At 34.9% G+C, this 20,158-nt stretch overlaps 1 protein-coding gene across 2 annotated transcripts in view; it reads left to right on the top strand.

The window, feature by feature from the left end:
* The window catches only part of LOC121408091 (paraplegin-like), a 44,633-nt gene that overhangs the window by 13,895 nt on the left and 10,580 nt on the right, over positions 1 to 20,158 (top strand). For both annotated transcript variants that reach the window (XM_041599432.1, XM_041599431.1), the window contains exons 5-10: positions 256 to 372; positions 2,916 to 3,026; positions 3,164 to 3,299; positions 5,435 to 5,583; positions 5,986 to 6,224; positions 15,954 to 16,083. In XM_041599432.1, the coding sequence (XP_041455366.1) occupies positions 256 to 372; positions 2,916 to 3,026; positions 3,164 to 3,299; positions 5,435 to 5,583; positions 5,986 to 6,224; positions 15,954 to 16,083 (882 nt within the window). The remainder of the gene's footprint in view (positions 1 to 255; positions 373 to 2,915; positions 3,027 to 3,163; positions 3,300 to 5,434; positions 5,584 to 5,985; positions 6,225 to 15,953; positions 16,084 to 20,158) is intronic.

The raw sequence follows: 20,158 nt of genomic DNA, 5'->3' as shown, positions 1-20,158 counted from the left end.
CGTCAACCATATCACCCCAAAAAAGATGAACCTGACCATGAAGTTACCCATACAAAGTGATGACAGAGTATGTGCATGTTAATGACCTCATTTGCATATTTCTTCTGATATATCATATTCTCTGAATACAGCAAGCGTGAAACCTACAAATTGTGAAACTCTGATTGTGTGTTGTTGTTTTCTTGAAAGAAACAGTCAAATTGAATGGAATCATCTCTTTATATTGAAACATAATGTATTTTATTTCATTATAAGGTAAAAAGTCTATCAGTGACATATTATGATTCTGATGGGAGTGGAGAGAGTAAGAATCCTGAATCTGATGTGGTCCATGTTTTCCTTCATGACGGTGCTATTGTCTTTGGTAGAGAGGTAATATGCAATGCCATTTTATTGAAAAATGAATTGATAGGAACTTTGCAATAATAATACATGGTATTTTTCAAGAACTATTATACTCAACAAAAAAACTAAGTCCCCCTTAAACAAACATCTTTAATTTCCATACCACTAGTAGTTTTCAAAAATGTTTACATGAGCTCGTAGATGATTTTATATAGCTACCCTCTGGGTGAATATTCCAAATGTATTTTATATTTTAAGGCAAAATTGTCACTTTTTTGAAGCCACAAGCCTAATGATTTTGATTGCATTTTATCAGAACAAATTCCACATTCTCATCATGAAATGATGTTCAGAAGGCTTGTAAAAGGTACTTTCTAAAAGATGATTGAACATTTTTGCGAAATTTCACGGTTGAATAAGAACGACTCAAAATTTGATAGAATGAGATTTTCTACACATTTCTAGAATTATCTAATATGGTGGAATTTATTTTTGGGAAGAGTATCTTCATCAATATTCATCATCTCATGGGTCAGTGAATGTTTAAAGAAAACAAACAATGCAATTTTCAAATTTGCTAGGCAAGTATTGTTTAAATTTTAGCACTAAAGTTATTTCATCAACTTTTTTGTTGTGTTCATGACCAATTAAAATGTTTCAATGATTCTAAGGCATTTAATTAAACATTCACACTTGAACATGTGGAATGTGAAAAGCTCTTTTTTTACATTTTGGAATAAAATCCAATTGCTTGCTATGGATACCTATCACTTACCTTCTTTCATAGTTCATTTGATTTGATTTTTATGAAAATCTTGATGTCGTATGCTTCAGTGAGCACACAATATTTGAAAATTATGCAGATGAGAAGAAAGTTCAAGGCCTTGGCCCCATTCTGTTCCATGTTGAATGATTATTTTGGTGTACATTCCTATTGAATAGTGTCTCTCTAAAGTGAGCATGTGCAAAGTTCCATGAAAAAAATCTCTACTGAAGTAACAAAACTTGTCCATGATGAAACAAACCCTCATTTTGCTTTGAATTTATTAAAATATTGATTTCCTCTCTCATAGACATTGTGTACAACATGGGTGCATATCTTTAAGAATAAGTAACCAGTTATTCAATATGGTGGAACTTTTTTCGAAAATGTATTTAGTAATATCATTTGGCATTAATGTTCATTAACCTATGGGCGGAATTCTGAGCAAAAATTGAATTGATTTATTTCTTTGTGGATGAGTGAGCACTGATCAAAGTGAAAAAAAATCAAAGACACAGACTCATTTTCAAGGGTTGTAATTGATATTGGGGCAAGTTCTGTTTCAACTTTGACATTGCTGTTACCATTTATCATCCATTATTTTATCACCACACACACTATCTCTAAACTTATTTCACTTTCATGGTTGAGCGAGCACACTTGAAAACTTATGAATGAATATGCTTTATATTGCAAAAAAATTCATTCTTTCATGACAATTCTCAGGAACAGTCGAATGTATGGACTAATGAAGGGTGGCCCAGAATTTGAAAAAAGGGAGGGGGACCGAGAAATTGGGGAGGGGAGCCACTAACGTTTTCCAATTTTAACCTTTTTTTAAGTTATAGACAGCACTACCATAAATCCCATATGATGATACGTCACAAAAAATTGTGCTCACTGAACCATGAACATATGTTATCAAAATTTTCTGGGGAGTGGTGGTGGATCCAGAATTTGAAAATGGGGAGGGGGACCCCAAAATTGGGGGGGGGGGCACTTACATTTTCTAATACCAACCTTTTTTTAAGTCATAGAGGGCACTAACAAATACCCTATTATGATATGTCACCAAAAAAGTGCACTCACTGAACCATGAACATACATTTTCAAAATTTTGTGTGCAGTAGTTAAATAATAGGTAGTAAAACAGCATACACCATGAATTCAGCAAAAACAAACTTTGCCCAACTCTGTACGTACACATTCCGAGAAATGACCTTAGTGACTTAAAAAAATTGTCATTTTTACTTTAATCTTTGTTTACTTATGCATGACCCTACTGATCAATCTCATTTTTTTCAGGAATTAGCAATGAGTTTAGAAAACCACCTGTGAAATATATCTTAAATTTATTGCGTTTAAAAGCTACAACATTTTGATTAAGGGAGGACTTTTTTTTTGTTGAGTATACATTGGGGTTGTATTTGCCATTTTGACTGATGCTTGATGCAATGCTTGAAAAAATATGTGTGGAAATCATTTTCAATGTATTGTATTTATAGAGTAATGTTTTTTCCTCAAGTTGTACTGATATCTCTGACTCTTTTCTTCCTATTTTGACTATTTTCTCTTAAAGATTTATAGTCATTAAGTAGGGCTTGCTAACTGCAACAGGCCATTTTCACTGGCAGCATAGGGGGGAGGGACCTTGAACAAATGCACTTGAAGAAATAAAATGTTTACTTTTTGTTTAGTGCTGTTTGACTTTATAACTATTGTATGTATTGATATGTTTTGTTACAAATTTGACATTTGTTGAAGAGACAAAACTTAATGAATCTAATGTTTTCATTTTAAATCCTAGGTTGGAAGAGGACAGCCCAACCATTTTAGGATGCGTGTAGGCAACATTAAGAAATTTGAGCAAAAACTTAGAGAGGTGGAAGAACAGCTTGGGATTGCACACAATGATAGAGTAAGCTCATTTTTGTCTGAATTTTTTTTCATATAAGCCTTCATTTCTAATAAATTATTTGTATTATACAAATTGAAAATCAAACAAAAGTCAAGAATATATGAGGAATTTAATAGTGTTACCATTTTGTGTTCCAGATTCAGATCCGCTACCAGCATTCTAGCTCCGATGGAATGATGAGTATCCTTGGGACTGTTCTTGTTCTAGGTTTTCTTCTTTATGTTATCCGTTCAGCATTGAGAGGAGGGGGAATGAATGCTTTTACTCAGATGAGTAAGTCCCATTCTTTATTCTCAAGGAGTAACAGTTTACATGTATCTCAGAAATAATGTATAGAACAAGTATGTGTAGCCACCAGAGGATGTGGTTACAACTGTGATTCCCAAAGTGATACAAATACGACTGTTTCCTGAGGGGCGCAGTCTCAAAAGAAAACTCAACAAACCTCTGAAGGGAAAGGCAGTATGCATTTGTTTTCTATCCATTGTTGGTATTAAAAACAACAAAAGAAATGTGATTTAATGAATAATAATAAGGAATCTGAGTCGATAAAGGTGATCAATCACTTTTGATAGATTAATGTTATTTGCTTGTTGTAAAGAGATAGCCTTATTAAAATTAAATTCAATCCCAATTGTATGAATTCATAAAATCATATTTTGATAATAAGGTTTAATATCTTCTATTCAACTTTTGTTATTTATTTCTTATTCTATTTATTCATACATACATATCCCACAAACCATTCAAGTAAATAAAGTAAGGGTAATTAAAATAATCAGCAAAATTCTATAAATTTATATTAAAATTATTAAAACTCTATAACACAATTATATTTACTCAATATACAAAATATATAGCCTACATATAGATATTGACTTTAAAGTAATCAATGTTACCACAGATATATAACAAAGTTTAAAAGATATATCAGTAAGAATTACAAAGAAATTTTTTGATGAGTACTCTAAATCGGTTCAGCTTAGGTGCCTCTTTTATTACTCTGTCCAGAGAATTCCAGATTTTGGGTCCTGTGAAAAATAGTTTTGCTAGAAAATACCATTCTGCTTTTAGGAAGTGTTAGTCATTTGACTGTCTAGTATTCTATGCTTGTAAAGAATTATTTCTTCCACATTTATTTGTAGGACATTAGGTATATTATTTCTATTGAGCTGATACATAAATTGAAATAGTTGTAAGCAGTACAGGTCACTAAATTTATGGATACGTTTCTGACGAAATAATTCATCTTGTATGACCTCGAAAGCACACATTACATATTATACTCAGTACTTTTTTTTCTGAAGTAGAGATTTATGTTGAGTTTTGTTTGAGAGGTATTTCCCCAGGCCAGAATCCCATAATTAAAATAAGGAAGCATTATTGCACAATACAACATAGATAGTGCCTGTACTGGAAGAAAGGTTTTTTGATAAGTCTAATATTTCTTGCCATAGTTTTGCAAATATTGTTGATTTGAGCATTCCATGTTTTTTTATGAATAGTGAAACATAAGAACTTTATTTTTTGCACTTCTTTAATTTCAGTTTTATCTAAAAGTATTTGATGTTGCAGATGTTTTCAATGCATGAATGTTAAATAAGCATGGAGTTTGCTTTTTGCAGATTCAATGTCATTTATTGGCTTTTATCCAATTTGTTTATGGATCTTGTTCATGAAACTTGGACATTAGAGCAGCAATGTATCCCTGAATACCCTGTGTGCATTTCAGGAACATGGCCAAGATCAAAGGTCATTATTAAAGATCAGTGAACTCTTTCCATGTTAGGAGTATGAGTTGAATTGGCATCATAACTCAGGTCGTGTGGTCCAGTGGTTAGAGCATTGGACTCATAATCGGAAGGTTGTGAGTTTGAATCCCTACTCTGCCATTGTCTTCACTTTGATAAAAAGGCCCAAGAATAATATCTGTCGTCTATAAGGTCAACCACTATGACTGATTAACCTAGACGTAAAATGTTTCCTAGGTAATTGGTTATATACCAGCTTTGCGTTTACCAGCAAAAATGCTGTCCTGCCGAGTTCCTATGGGAGTTACCATAAACAGAAACTAGAAAGTTTATGGATATAGCTCATGAAACAAGACATAAGGGTGAATGTTTTGGACATGTCTTAGGTCACATGATCATGTTCAAAGATAATTTTGGGTCTATGGACATAATATTTTATTATCATATCATATTAGTGTTTTCTTCTGTGAATAATTATTTATTAATGTTTTCAAAGGCAGCACTGCTGCTGTATCGAATTACGTAGTGCAGACGAGACTGCCATAGGCGTTCCACTTGTTTTTATTCTTCAACACGTGAACAAAATATGTTACAAAGAATGGTACAATTTGACTGTGCGAGACTCTCTAATCTCATTCTAACCTTGCTCTTATTAAGCCAAGGCTCGATTCACAGTTGTAGAGGAAGGTGCTTCTAAAGGAGTCTCCTTCAAGGATGTAGCTGGCCTCAGAGAAGCCAAACAAGAAGTCATGGAGTTTGTTGACTATCTGAAAAGACCAGAAAAGTTCCAAGAACTCGGTGCAAAGGTAAATGGCTAGTCCATACTGGTATTTTTTTCACTAAAGTAGCATCATGTTTACAAGATACTGTGCAACGTAATGTGTTTTGAATGATGATGCATTCTATTTCGCATTCGTTAAAGTTATTACCACTTCATGAGGTCCATTTGTAATATTCATAGTTTAACTGACAGCATACATTGTCACACCTTTCCCAGTAATGGTTATTTTCCATAGTTGGGGTATCTGTTTTTCCTAAAATAAAAAGTTCACTCCTTACATTGTATTTTTTTTTCCAAACTGAAGCTGATTCTAATTGCTTAGTTTTGCCCTATTTTAGTGGATATGCCTATAAAATATATTCCTATGAAACACGAAGAGAAACTCAATGGAATTTTAAAAGAACTTTGTCATGATTTCTTATCCAAGGTACCCAAGGGTGCCCTTCTCTTGGGGCCTCCTGGTTGTGGGAAGACTCTTCTTGCAAAGGCAGTAGCTACTGAAGCCAATGTACCCTTCCTAGCCATGGCTGGATCAGAGTTTGTAGAGATGATTGGAGGCTTAGGGGCTGCTAGGGTTAGGAGCCTCTTCAAGGAGGCACGTAATAGAGCCCCTTGCATCGTCTATATCGATGAGTTAGATGCTATCGGCAGGAAACGATCAGAATCGTAAGTGAGATTTCTATCAGTTAACGGTCACAGATCATCTGAGATTATGGGGAGTGTTAGGGTGTGATTTTATGTTTGATATTGGTGTTACAATCTCCAATCCTTCAAGGTCAAGTCCACCCCAGAAAAAAAGTTGATTTGAATAAAAAGAGAAAAATCAAACAAGCATAACACTGAAAATGTCATCAAAATTGGATGTAAAATAAGAAAGTTATGACATGTTCAAGTTTTGCTAATTTTTAAAAAAACACTTATATGCACAACTTGTGATATGCAAATGAGTGAGTTGATGATGTCCCTCACTGACTATTTCTTTTGTTTTTTATTGTTTGAATTATACAATATTTCATTTTTGTCTCACCTGCGAAGCAGAGTGAGACTATAGGCGCCGCTTTTCTGACGGCGACGGCGGCGGCGGCGTCAACATCAAATCTTAACCTGAGGTTAAGTTTTTGAAATGACATCATAACTTAGAAAGTATATGGACCTAGTTCATGAAACTTGGCCATAAGATTAATCAAGTATTACTGAACATCCTATTAGAGTTTCATGTCACATGACCAAGGTCAAAGGTCATTTAGGGTCAATGAACTTAGACCATGTTGGAGGAATCAACATCGAAATCTTAACCTGAGGTTAAGTTTTTGAAATGTCATCATAACTTAGAAAATATATAGACCTAGTTCATGAAACTTGGACATAAGGTTAATCAAGTATCACTGAACATCCTGCATGAGTTTCATGTCACATGACCAAGGTCAAAGGTCATTTAGGGTCAATGAACTTTGGCCGAATTGGGGATATTTGTTGAATTCCCATCATAACTTTGAAAGTTTATGGATCTGATTCATGAAACTTGGACATAATAGTAATCAAGCATCACTGAATATTTTGTGCAAGTTTCAGGTCTCATGATTAAGGTCAAAGGTCATTTAGGGTCAATGAACTTTGGCCGAATCAGGGGTATCTGTTGAATTACCATCATAACTTTGAAAGTTTATTAGTCTAGTTCATTAAACTTGGACATATGAGTAATCAAATATCACTGAACATCCTGTGCACGTTTCAGGTCACATGACCAAGTTCAAAGGTCAATGAACTTTGGCCGAATCGGGTGTATCCGTTGAATTACCATCACAACTTTGAAAGTTTATGGATCTGATTCATGAAACTTGTACATAAGAGTAATCAAGTATCACTGAACATTCTGTGCGAGTTTCAGGTCACATGATCAAGGTCAAAGGTCATGTAAGGTCAATTAACTTTGGCTATGTTGGGGTTTTTTTGTTGAATAACCATCATATCTCTGTAAGTTTATTGGTCTCGTTCATAAAAAGTGGACATAAGAGTAACCATGTATCACTGAACATCTTGTGTGAGTTAGAGTAGTATTCAAAGTCAGCACTGCTGCTATATTGAACCGCGTGATGCAGGTGAGACGGCCAGAGGCATTCCACTTGTTTACAGTAAGAACCCACTTGTTTTAACCAAAAAATGTTAAACCAATGTTGTATACACATGTTCAGGAAGGAAAAAAACTTCCGCTGTACATGACAATTAGGGGGAAATTAGAATATTTGATATTCTATGTAATGAAATACAAAAGAAATAGTAAATTAAGAGGCTTTTATAGGAGGAGATTATAATTTGTTTAACAAATTTTCGGCATTACTCCTATTTGTTTAAGATCAGTATGCTCGATCTGTAATGAAAATCATAAGATCAGTATGCTCGATCTCCTATAAAACCTCTTAATTTACTATCTATTGTCCACGGCGGACGGCATTTGAATAGTAATGAGTCAGAAAGAAGAGGATCGAGGGTATTTGAATTCCAGTTCATCGTGACTTAACCGTGAACCAGAATAGCCTGGTGGTTGAGTCGCTGCCCGGAAAGCAGTAGATGACAGGTTCGAATCCCGCTGGTTCCAATTTTTTCTGACTTGTGATTTATGATTTTCATACAGATCGAGCATACTGATCTTATGATTTTCATTACAGATCGAGCATACTGATCTTAAACAAATAGGAGTAATGCCGAAAAATTGTTAAACAAAAGAAATAGTATAATGTCATTAGTCTCCTCATTTGCATAACGATCTGTGGCGAGCGCACAGAAGCGTTGTTAGCGTACTAGAACGCTAACATTAGGGTTCAGTCACACCTTCCATGGGCAACCACCGCTAGATGCATTGTTTTCACTAACAGAGCACTAAAAGTAGGCCTACCGGTATCGATAAACTCACAGAAGCTAAGTCGAATTCCTAATAATCTAACAATAAAAGGCTTAGCAGAAGCTAACAGTGGCGCTAATGTTAATACAATTCACTAACAGTGCCAAGGGCACCAATAGTGATGATGTTAGTGAATAATTTCTCTCTTTAAAACTTGTCTCCCTTTCATTTTTTTGTACAGAATCTCCATCGTAATATCTTTTTTTTTTAAAGCTCATTCTATATTTTTTTAAATTAAATTAGTACTACCTGCTGCCATTTCATGTTTAAAATGTAATAATAATTCAATTTGTAGGCCTATATGATAATGAATTACATTCCTTTACCCTTTACTAGACAAGATTTTAAACTTGTAGGATGTGCAAATAATCACAACTTAAGTAAAAGCTATGTTAAATCTAGATCCAAGACTATGCACAAATTATAGATTTTGCCTAACTCTAATCCCCTAACAACAGCTTTCTCTGCCTTGCGGTAATTCTACCCATGTTGTTAAGAGCTGATTTGTTAATGGATAATACTATACAGATTGTGATATCATGCGTTGATCTCAGATGTAAATAATGCGTTATAGCCATCGCGGCGAGATTACCGGTTGTAACAAGGGCCCTTTTTTAGCGCAGTGTTAGTGAAATGTTACGCTAACAGCAGCTAACAGTGTTTCTGTGCGGTCGATACAGGATGTTAATATAACTATTTTGTGAAATTAAGCACATTTTGAAAATGTCATAGCTTTCTTATTTTACATCCAATTTCGATGAAATTTTTAGTGTTATGTTTCTTTGGTTTTTGTCTCACCTGCGAAGCAAAGTGAGACTATAGGCGCCGCTTTTCCGACGGCGGCGGCGGCGGCGGCGTCAACATCAAAACTTAACCTGAGGTTAAGTTTTTGAAATGACGTCATAACTTAGAAAGTATATGGACCTAGTTAATAAAACTTGGCCATAAGGTTAATCAAGTATTACTGAACATCCTATTAGAGTTTCATGTCACATGACCAAGGTCAAAGGTCATTTAGGGTCAATGAACTTAGACCATGTTGGAGGATTCAACATCGAAATCTTAACCTGAGGTTAAGTTTTTGAAACGTCATCATAACTTAAAAAATATATAGACCTAGTTCATGAAACTTGGACATAAGGTTAATCAAGTATCACTGAACATCCTGCATGAGTTTCACGTCACATGACCAAGGTCAAAGGTCATTTAGGGTCAATGAACTTTGGCCGAATTGTGGATATCTGTTGAATTCCCATCATTACTTTGAAAGTTTATGGATCTGATTCATGAAACTTAGACATAATAGTAATCAAGCATCACTGAAAATTTTGTGCAAGTTTCAGGTCTCATGATTAAGGTCAAAGGTCATTTAGGGTCAATGAACTTTGGCCGAATCGGGGGTATCTGTTGAATTACCATCATAACTTTGAAAGTTTATTGGTCTAGTTCGTTAAACTTGGACATTAGAGTAATCAAGTATCACTGAACATCCTGTGCGCGTTTCAGGTCACATGACCAAGGTCAAAGGTCAATGAACTTTGGCCGAATTGGGTGTATCTGTTGAATTACCATCATAACTTTGAAAGTTTGTGGATCTGATTCATGAAACTTGTACATAAGAGTAATCAAGTATCACTGAACATCCTGTTCGAGTTTCAGGTCACATGATCAAGGTCAAAGGTCATTTAGGGTCAATGAACTTTGGCCGAATCGGGGGTATCTGTTGAATTACCATCGTAACTTTGAAAGTTTATTGGTCTAGTTCGTTAAACTTGGACATTAGAGTAATCAAGTATCACTGAACATCCTGTGCGCGTTTCAGGTCACATGACCAAGGTCAAAGGTCAATGAACTTTGGCCGAATTGGGTGTATCTGTTGAATAACCATCAAATCTCTGTTAGTTTATTGGTCTAGTTCATAAAAAGTGGACATAAGAGTAACCATGTATCACTGAACATCTTGTGCGAGTTAGAGTAGTATTCAAAGTCAGAACTGCTGCTATATTGAACTGCGTGATGCAGGTGAGACGGCCAGAGGCATTCCACTTGTTCTGTTTTTATTCAAAGTATTTTGTGTTGGGGTGGACTTGTCCTTTAATATGAAATTTTTAACATGGAACCAAATATGTCAGTCACAGTCAGTCAGTCTCATTTCAACTTTAGTCTTGTGTTAAGAGACTGAATCAGGCTGCTTACCCTAGCTTGTTAGGTTTGGTGTTGAGAGCATGAATTGTGCTGTTACCCAAGCACCAACAGCTAATGCGGGTTTATAAACATAATAATAACAATGATAATTATAGTAATAATAAATATGATGATGATGATGATGATAATGATGATGATAATGATGATGATGATGATGGTGATGATGATGATGATGATGATAATGATGATAATGATGATGATGATGATGGTGATGGTGATGATGATGATGATGATAATGATGGTGATGGTGATGGTGATGATGATGATGTTGATGTTTTATTAAACTAGGGTAGCTACTTTAGTAGCTGCTGTACAAGCAGGTCCTGCATGACATAATATGTAACTCTTTCCCTTCTCCAGTGTAAATATTGAGTGCCTTGTGAGAAGGCAGAATGTCCCATTTATGTAAGTCTTTGGTATGACTCGACTGGGGATCAAACCCACCATCTGTTCATGAGCATCCATGCTTGGTGCTATAATACCAATAATATTATTGAAACTGTACTTCATCTCCAGACATTATTTTTAACCCGTGGCATGGCGTAGCATCCATCATCCGTCCACAATTTCAAATGCTTCTTCTCCATCATTTCAAGTCCGATTTCAATTCTGTTTGCTTCATATGATAGCACTACGGTATACGGGGGATTTAAAACTTCTACACTTACATGTAATTTTGAAACTCATTAAGTTTGCTAATTTATGTTTATTTTTAGAAATTCACAAAAAATGCTTATCCTTTATTTGTTGACCAATTTTTTTTTTTTTTTTGCTTCCATCTGGTAGTACTTCAGAGGATCACCAAACTTCTAAACAGAGTTTTGAAATTTTGACTAGAAAGATTTTTATAATAATAATAATAATAATAATAATAATAATGGTGGCTACTTATATAGCGCACAGGTCCACCTTTCGGCGCTCATGGCGCTTCAAGGAAAATAAACAGAAAACACATCAGTAATAGAAAACAAATTTCAATTTTCCTGAAAAGAAAACACATATTAAACTGTTAATGGGAGATTAAATAAGTTTTTAGCAGGGACTTGAATGTTTCTGTAGATGAAATTTGACGTAATTGGATAGGCAGTTGATTCCATAGCTTTGGTCCTATAACAGAGAATGCATGGTCCCCCATAGGGTTAGGGTTAGGAAATTAAAGCATGGATAAGTATCTCGGCTGCAGGTTTAGACAGTGACTTTCTGATGAAACTCAAATTACGTAGTTGATATCTGACATTTTGTTGGACTTGAGTGATATGGTTGCGAAAAGTCATTTCCTGATCAAATATAACCCCAAGATTACGGGCTGTTTTAGACAGAGTGATACAAGAGCTACCAAGATGGACATGACATGACTGAAAGTCAATTTTTCTAAGCATAAACTTCAATCCAAGTATTAAGAATTCTGATTTATCATCATTCAGTTTCAGGCAGTTAGATACAAGCCATGTTTTAAGGTCTTGTAGACATGCTTCAAGTTTTGCGATAGCAGAGTTCAATGCAGACATTGAAGGTTGAAAAGACAAGTAGAGTTGTATGTCGTTGGCATAACAATGGTATTTTATGCCATGTTTACGAAATATCTTGCTGATTGGTTGCATATAGAGGGAATAGAGCAGTGGACCTCCTACAGAGCCCTGGGGTACCCCAAACTTCAGAGTAGTTAAACCTGAGATAGAACTACCGATTCTAACATATTGAGATCGTTCTGATAGATAGGATATGAACCAAGCATGGGCAGTCCCCTTGATACCTAATGAGTTCAGCCTTTCAATTAGGATAGTGTGATCTACTGTGTCAAATGCTGAACTCATATCAAGCATAATGAGTGCCGTAATGTTGCCATTATCCATTTCTCTATAAATAGTATCTGTTAAGTTAACTAGTAGTGTTTCTACACTATGACCAGGCTTGTACGCAGATTGATGTGGGTCAAGTAACTCATTATCTTGTAAATATGATGTTAGTTGTGAGAAAACGACTCTTTCCAGTAGTTTTGCCTAAAAAAGACAAGTTTGATATCGGGCGGTAATTTTTCAATTACTCTTGATCTAAGCCTGTTTTTTCAGCGTTGGATTGATGACAGCTTTTTTACAGACCTGTGGTACAACTCCCGAACTAAGACTTGTATTTACAATTCTAGTAATGACAGGCAACAGAACTGTGGAACACTTCTTAACCAAATCTGTTGGGATTGGGTCGAGTTCACATGATTTGTTTGGAGAATTTTTTATAAATACATCCATCTCACTGATAGTGACAGGTCGAAAATCCCTCAATTCTGACTTAATTTCACTGACAGTGTCATTATTTGAGTGTAAGGCAGGAGTTAAAAGGCACTGCCGGATTGTTAGAATCTTATCTACAAAATACTGATCGAAGCAATTTGCAAGCTCAGCCTGATCACCATGAGTGAGATGTTCTGGTAAAGGAGATTTTTGTTTCCTGTTAAGCAAATCATTGGCAACTTTGTACAATTTTTTTGTGTCTTTCACACAATCCTCAATCTTTTTCGAATGGTATTGTAACTTAGCATTCTTTATCAAAGTATTGACACGTTGCTTTTGTTCACGATATATCTTACTTTATATTACTTTATGCAAAATTAATTTATATGTGTGTTTTTTTTTAATTCATATAAAATGCTTCTTTATTTGTTGACCAATCTTAATTTTTTTTTTCATACTTCGGGTAGAGATTAGATTTTGACTAGAAAATTATTTATTCTTATTTATGCAAAATTTATTCATAAATCACCCAAAAAAAATTCTCCTTCATATGTTGATCAATTTTAATTTTGTTTGGTTTATATGAAAACTCTCGGTGGAGATACAAAATTTCAACACAGAATTTTGAAACTTATTAAATATGCTAATTTATGCATACTTTTCAAAACTCACAAAAATTATTTATTGACAAATTTTTGTCTCACCTGCGAAGCAAAGTGAGACTATAGGCGTCGCTTTTCCGACGGCGGCGGCGGCGTCAACATCAAATCTTAACCTGAGGTTAAGTTTTTGAAATGACATCATAACTTAGAAAGTATATGGACCTAGTTAATGAAACTTGGCCATAAGGTTAATCAAGTATTACTGAACATCCTATTAGAGTTTCATGTCACATGACCAAGGTCAAAGGTCATTTAGGGTCAATGAACTTAGACCATGTTGGAGGATTCAACATCGAAATCTTAACCTGAGGTTAAGTTTTTGAAATGTCATCATAACTTAGAAAATATATGGACCTAGTTCATGAAACTTGGACATAAGGTTAATCAAGTATCACTGAACATCCTGCATGAGTTTCATGTCACATGACCAAGGTCAAAGGTCATTTAGGGTCAATGAACTTTGGCCGAATTGGGGATATCTGTTGAATTCCCATCATAACTTTGAAAGTTTATGGATCTGATTCATGAAACTTGTACATAAGAGTAATCAAGTATCACTGAACATCCTGTTCGAGTTTCAGGTCACGTGATCAAGGTCAAAGGTCATTTAGGGTCAATGAACTTTGGCCGAATCGGGGGTATCTGTTGAATTACCATCATAACTTTGAAAGTTTATTGGTCTAGTTCGTTAAACTTGGACATTAGAGTAATCAAGTATCACTGAACATCCTGTGCGCATTTCAGGTCACATGACCAAGGTCAAAGGTCAATGAACTTTGGCCGAATTGGGTGTATCTGTTGAATAACCATCATATCTCTGTAAGTTTATTGGTCTAGTTCATAAAAAGTGGACATAAGAGTAACCATGTATCACTGAACATCTTGTGCGAGTTAGAGTAGTATTCAAAGTCAGCACTGCTGCTATATTGAACTGCGTGATGCAGATGAGATGGCCAGAGGCATTCCACTTGTTATTTTCTGGGGTTCCATCTGAGAGCTACATGAGGTTCACCAAGGTTCTACACAGAATTAAGACATTTTTACTAGAAAATTATGCTAATTTATACAAAATTTATGAATCACAAAAAAATCCTTTTTCTATGTCATTTCTTCATCAATTTCAATTCTGTTTCCTCAATTCATGCCACTAATATAATTCACTACAGTGTCAACTGGGCTGAAATTTAAAAAATGTTTTAAATTTCATTGCGAGATGCCGGATGAGCCTCACTTCATTGATGTGCTAGTTGAAATTTTGAAAATTGAAAAAATTTGAGCACTTTTTTCATAATCACAAATAATCACAAAAATGTCAGAATGGATTGGTTAACTGAATGTTGGTCATGGTCAACGCATGATGATTTTAATGATTAAAATATTATTGTAGAATATATCCAACATACAAAATTGTTGTTTTTTTTGCTGCACTCCTCGTGTAAAATTCTTGATTATAATTTGGTGAGCATAACTATCAGCCAAAAAAATATCGATATTTTTTTCACTTTTGCCCCCCCCCCACATCCAAAACATATATATTAATGTCCTTGGCAGGGAGATGGATTAAAGAAAACCTACAAGCATTGATACTTGAAATTCTAATCAGTGGAACAATAACCATTGAAAAGGGTAAAATTTTGGTGAATATTATAGAAGAGTTCCCCAATCCCATGTTCCTAACAAATCCATTCTTATTTGCTATTTGTGTGTGTTGGGGGGGGTAGATGAGGGTTTTTTTTAGTTTTCTTACTCTCCTTTTTGTCCTTTTTATGATGGCAAAAAGTAACCAAATAATTCATGAGCATATTAAGAATGATTTTTAAATAATCCAAATTAAAGATGCATTTGATCGGTATATTCACAGGAAGTTCCAAAGAAATTTTTTAGTCATTTTTCATAGAGAGAAAGGTAAAGGGAAAATAAAGCTGGAAAAATGATAGAAATTTACAGGAAGATTTTCCAGACGATAGCTATATGCCAGTATGTGTTGTTATTTACGTTTTCATCTGGTATAAAAAAAGTGCAGCCTTTGTCACCCTTAACTTATCTCTCCTTAGGGCAGTGTTAAATGTTTGTGTTATCGTTGACCAAATTTTTTGCCGACACCATTTTCAGAATACCAACTTTTGTTGTTTCTCCCACCCTAACACCACATGTAGCGGTTGCGCGTTGCGCACTGCATATTTTATGACCGTCTGAGGTGTTACCACTTGGGCCACATGTTTTTTTCATCTGAATACCACCTGTGTTAGCTAACACTGTTTTTGCGCTAACACAGTTTTCAGAATACCGACCCTGGTGTTTGTCTTTATTACCAAAGGTTCTACCATTGATTCAGAATAGAGACTCAAAATTAGTGAGCATGTGTAATATGTACTTATTCCCAATTTGTTTCTATATTAAGAGCTAATATCAATTCATCTGGTGAGGAGGAACAGACGTTGAATCAGCTTTTAGTTGAGATGGATGGAATGGGAACTCAGAAAGATGTTATTATGCTTGCTTCTACTAACCGGGCTGATATATTAGATAAGGTGAGAAATAAGATAAGACAGAAATAATATCATCCTTGCAGAATTTTCATTGTAACATTAAAATAGATATTCATAAAATGATATACATTGGTGCTAGAAAATAGTGAACCCCACTACAAAATGCACTCATTGAATGTAGACAACAACACTACCATGTCTGGTGAGCCCAGAGAAACTTTTTTATTTAAAAAGTTTGAATAAGTACCATGGTAAATAAGTTTGCAATTTGTGTAATGAATGTGCAATATTGTATTATCTATCATTTTATTGTATCCCCCGAACAGAGTTCGGAGGATTTGGCCTCGTCGCGCCGCGGCCGCCACCGCAGAGATTTCCTTGTGAACGCTCTATCAGCTGCATTTCTTCTCCAATCATCTTCAAATTTGGCATGAAGAATAAGTATGGTATAGCGAAGCCACCTATCAATTTTGTATCAATTTTGGTGTGGGCGGAGGTCACATGCTAAGGTCAAAGGTCATTTACAGGTTAACATGAAAAGTTAACATGCAAGACTCTCTTACGACACCTAATTCCACAACCGTAAGTCACTTTTCAACCAAACTTGGATGGTAGATGGATTTGGGGTACCTGCATGTTATGCTGCAGTCGGAGATCACATGGTAAGATTAAAGGTCATTTTCAGGTCAACATCAAAGTTTACATGCAAGACTCTCTTATGACACCTAACTCTGCAATTGTAATTCACTTTTCAACCAAACTCGGATGGTAGATGGACTTGGGGAACCTGCATGTTATGCTGCAGTCAGAGGTCACATGGTAAGGTCAAAGGTCATTTTTTTTAGGTCAATGTTGAAGTTTACATAAGACTCTTTCTCCGCAAACATAAGTCACTTTTAAACCACACTTGGATGGTAGATGTGCTTGGGGGACCTGCATGCTGGGGTCATTGTCACCATGATAGTTGTATTTATTTGTTGAATTTCTGTGTGAGCTCTATATATCGCAATGACAGATGATGCAGTGGGTTCGGGGGATACATGTGCTCGGCTGCACGACCCGCTGAGCATCTCTAGTTTTTTATCCATTTCATAACTGCACATATGTGATTTTAAAATTGTATATTCATTGTTAATCTTAGTAATTTTGATTATTTCTATATATTGGCATTGTGTAAATATGTACGATTCAGTCTGTGACTGGCTATCATGTTTGTTTTTTTGCAATAAAGCTGAATTGAATTATTGAATGTAATATTTTATCTGACAATTATCTGACAAATCCTGACAATTAAATATCTATAACATGGCAGAACTTGAATACTTTTTAAATATGTTCATTTTCTGGTGGGGTTCACTAACTTTTTAGCACCACTGTAAATAAGTAACTTGATATGTCTTATTTTCTCAATCACGAGACCTAATACTTTTCCTTGTAAATGCGATAACTTTATTTTTACTTTATAACCTAGGCTCATATAATTTGATGTGTATGATACTAGCATGGATCCCAGAAAGCCTATCGATTTTTAGGTCCAAAGGTCAAGGTCACACTGACATGTTTCCATCTTACCCTTCTGCAGTCCTTGTATTCTAGGCTCATATAATTTGGTGTGTATGATACTAGCAAAGATTCTAGGAAGCCTTTTGATTTTGAGGTCAAAAGGTCAAAGTTCAAGGTCACACTGACATGTTTTCATCGTACCCTTCCAGTGTTGTAGTCAAGGCTCAAACCTCCAAGGCCAAGGCTAAGGCCAAGGCTAAGGCCAAGGCTTTAATACCCAAGGCCAAGGCTTCAATACCCAAGGCTGAGGCCAAGGCATGGAAACTCAAGGCCAAGGCCAAGGCCTGAAAACCTCAAGGCCAAGGCCAAGGCATTTCAAACTTACGATATACAGAACAATGAGCTAACAATGCTTATAGGCCGCTAGACATCACACATGGCAAAAATGTTTGTGAGCGAGCGGACTGAGCGAATAAAGAATTTCACCCTTGTACATTTAAAACAAAAATAATTTCATGATAAATTTAGTCATAATATATTATATATAATATTTTTTGGGGGTGGTTTAGAGCCAAAAAGGCACTTATACATGTAACAGATACATGTATTTTCAAAATGAGATTATCAACTGCGCGAAGTAGTTGTTTGTTTTGTAGAAATTAAGTTGAGCAAAGCCTTTTTAAATTTATTTCTTATTGATAAGATAGATATTTTGATTTAGGTTTTACTTCTCAGCGAGAAAGTGTAGCGAGCAAGCAGTTTTGCATGAAAAGAAAATCAATTCTGAAGTTGTAAAACTCGATTTTTGGTCAATTATGGGGTTAATGACTGTTAAAGCACTAAATCACTGTTGCGTGATGTTGCCGGTACGAACCACGATCTCAATCTTCTGGACATAAGTAATAAGACATGAAAATTAAATATTCTGAGCTGTTTTTGTAATCATGAAAAAGATGTGTACATCTAGTTAAAGAAATAATGCTAGATAATGTACAGATCAGAAAAGGAAGCATTTAAGGACTGCATTTTTAATAGGATACATAACTCACCAATCAAAGTAATGCGAGCGCAAAGTGCGAGCTAAAAAACATTGTGATATTCCAACCTGAAAACTGGACATTCTAAGCATTTTTTGTGTGTAAACAGGAATAGAATGAGTACAATAATTGATTCGAGTGCAGAAAGCGAGCCAAAAATTTGTGATATTCCAACCAGAAAACACCATTCTACATTTTTGTAACTATGAACAGGATTACATGTAGTACTGTACTAAACAATAACTGATGTAAGCATGATTCAAAATTTGTGATTTTCAAACCTAAAATGTATCATTTTTACTATTAAAGAAGGTATTTCTTTTTGAAAAAGGGCAAAATCATTCTGAAAAAAGAAGGCATTTTTTACTTTGGAAAAAGAGGCATTTTTTCCTACAGGATTTTTTTTTGTGGGGGGGGGGACAAGAGAGCACAGAGCACAAGCTGAAATTTTCAAATGCTGACTTGAAAATGTGTCATTTTTAGGATTCTTGCCAGTTTTCATGTTTTTTTCTGCTTACAATCACTTTCAAATTTCAATTCTCATTTCTTGTATCTTCTACACCTATTTTACCTAAAAAACCAGAATAAAGAATACTTACAAAATAAAGTTTTATTCAAAAGGATACAAAATAAATGGGGCGCACCCCATACCCTTAGTTGGGGGGGGGTAAATCTTGATTATATCCTGAAACATTTAATAGTGCTATTAATAATATTAATAATTATTATATATCATTATATTAATTAATCATTATTTCTTGAACCCATATTGACACAAACACAAATACGTTATTTCATTGATTTTTTCCCTTTGTTTTGTCAATCTGAGACACTAGACCCAAAACAAAATGTATACAATTTAGAAAAGATGTACTGCCTATCATTATTAACTAATTCTGCAGTATGATCTGCCTAACCAGCCACCCCCATCTTTCTTGCGCCCTTATATGTTTCTCCTTACAATTTAGAAAATATATACTGCCTATCATTAACTAATTTTGCAGTATTTTCTGCCAAACCAGCCATGCCCATCTTTCTTACGCCCTTAAATATTTCTCTCATCCTCTCTCTCTCTTCCCATTCCTCTTTCTCGTCTGTTTAAAAATATATCAGACCCCCCCAAAAAAAAATGAGAGAGAGAGAGAGAGGAAGAAGTTCCACCACCAAGAATAAACTTAAAATAGGGGGATAAAGGAAAGGAAAATGTGGAGTAAATTTGATATTATTTTCTAAACATACTGTCACAGTCTTTCAAAAAAAAAGCTTTTCTTATAGCAAAAGGGTGACAATTTTTTTTCGCTCGCTCGCTTCAATCGCTTTCAAATTTTTTGGCTGAAATCTTTTTCTATATGCCATGCTTGGCCCCTCTAAATTTTTGGCTCATCATGCCATTGACATAGCCAATTTGGATATTACAAAATTAAAGTCTGTGTACAAGTTTTCCAAATCTTTTCAGAATATAATTAAGACTTAAATCATTCTTGTTGGCTAAAGAAAATAATACAAGGAAAATCCTAATGGAATAGAAATCAACCTTGTTATAAATCATTCCTTAGAGTTAGCTATGTTTAAAGTAT

This window comes from Lytechinus variegatus, chromosome 2 (genome assembly GCF_018143015.1).
Source record: "Lytechinus variegatus isolate NC3 chromosome 2, Lvar_3.0, whole genome shotgun sequence".
NCBI lineage: Eukaryota > Metazoa > Echinodermata > Echinoidea > Temnopleuroida > Toxopneustidae > Lytechinus > Lytechinus variegatus.
This window is presented reverse-complemented; position numbering and strand designations above follow the sequence as displayed.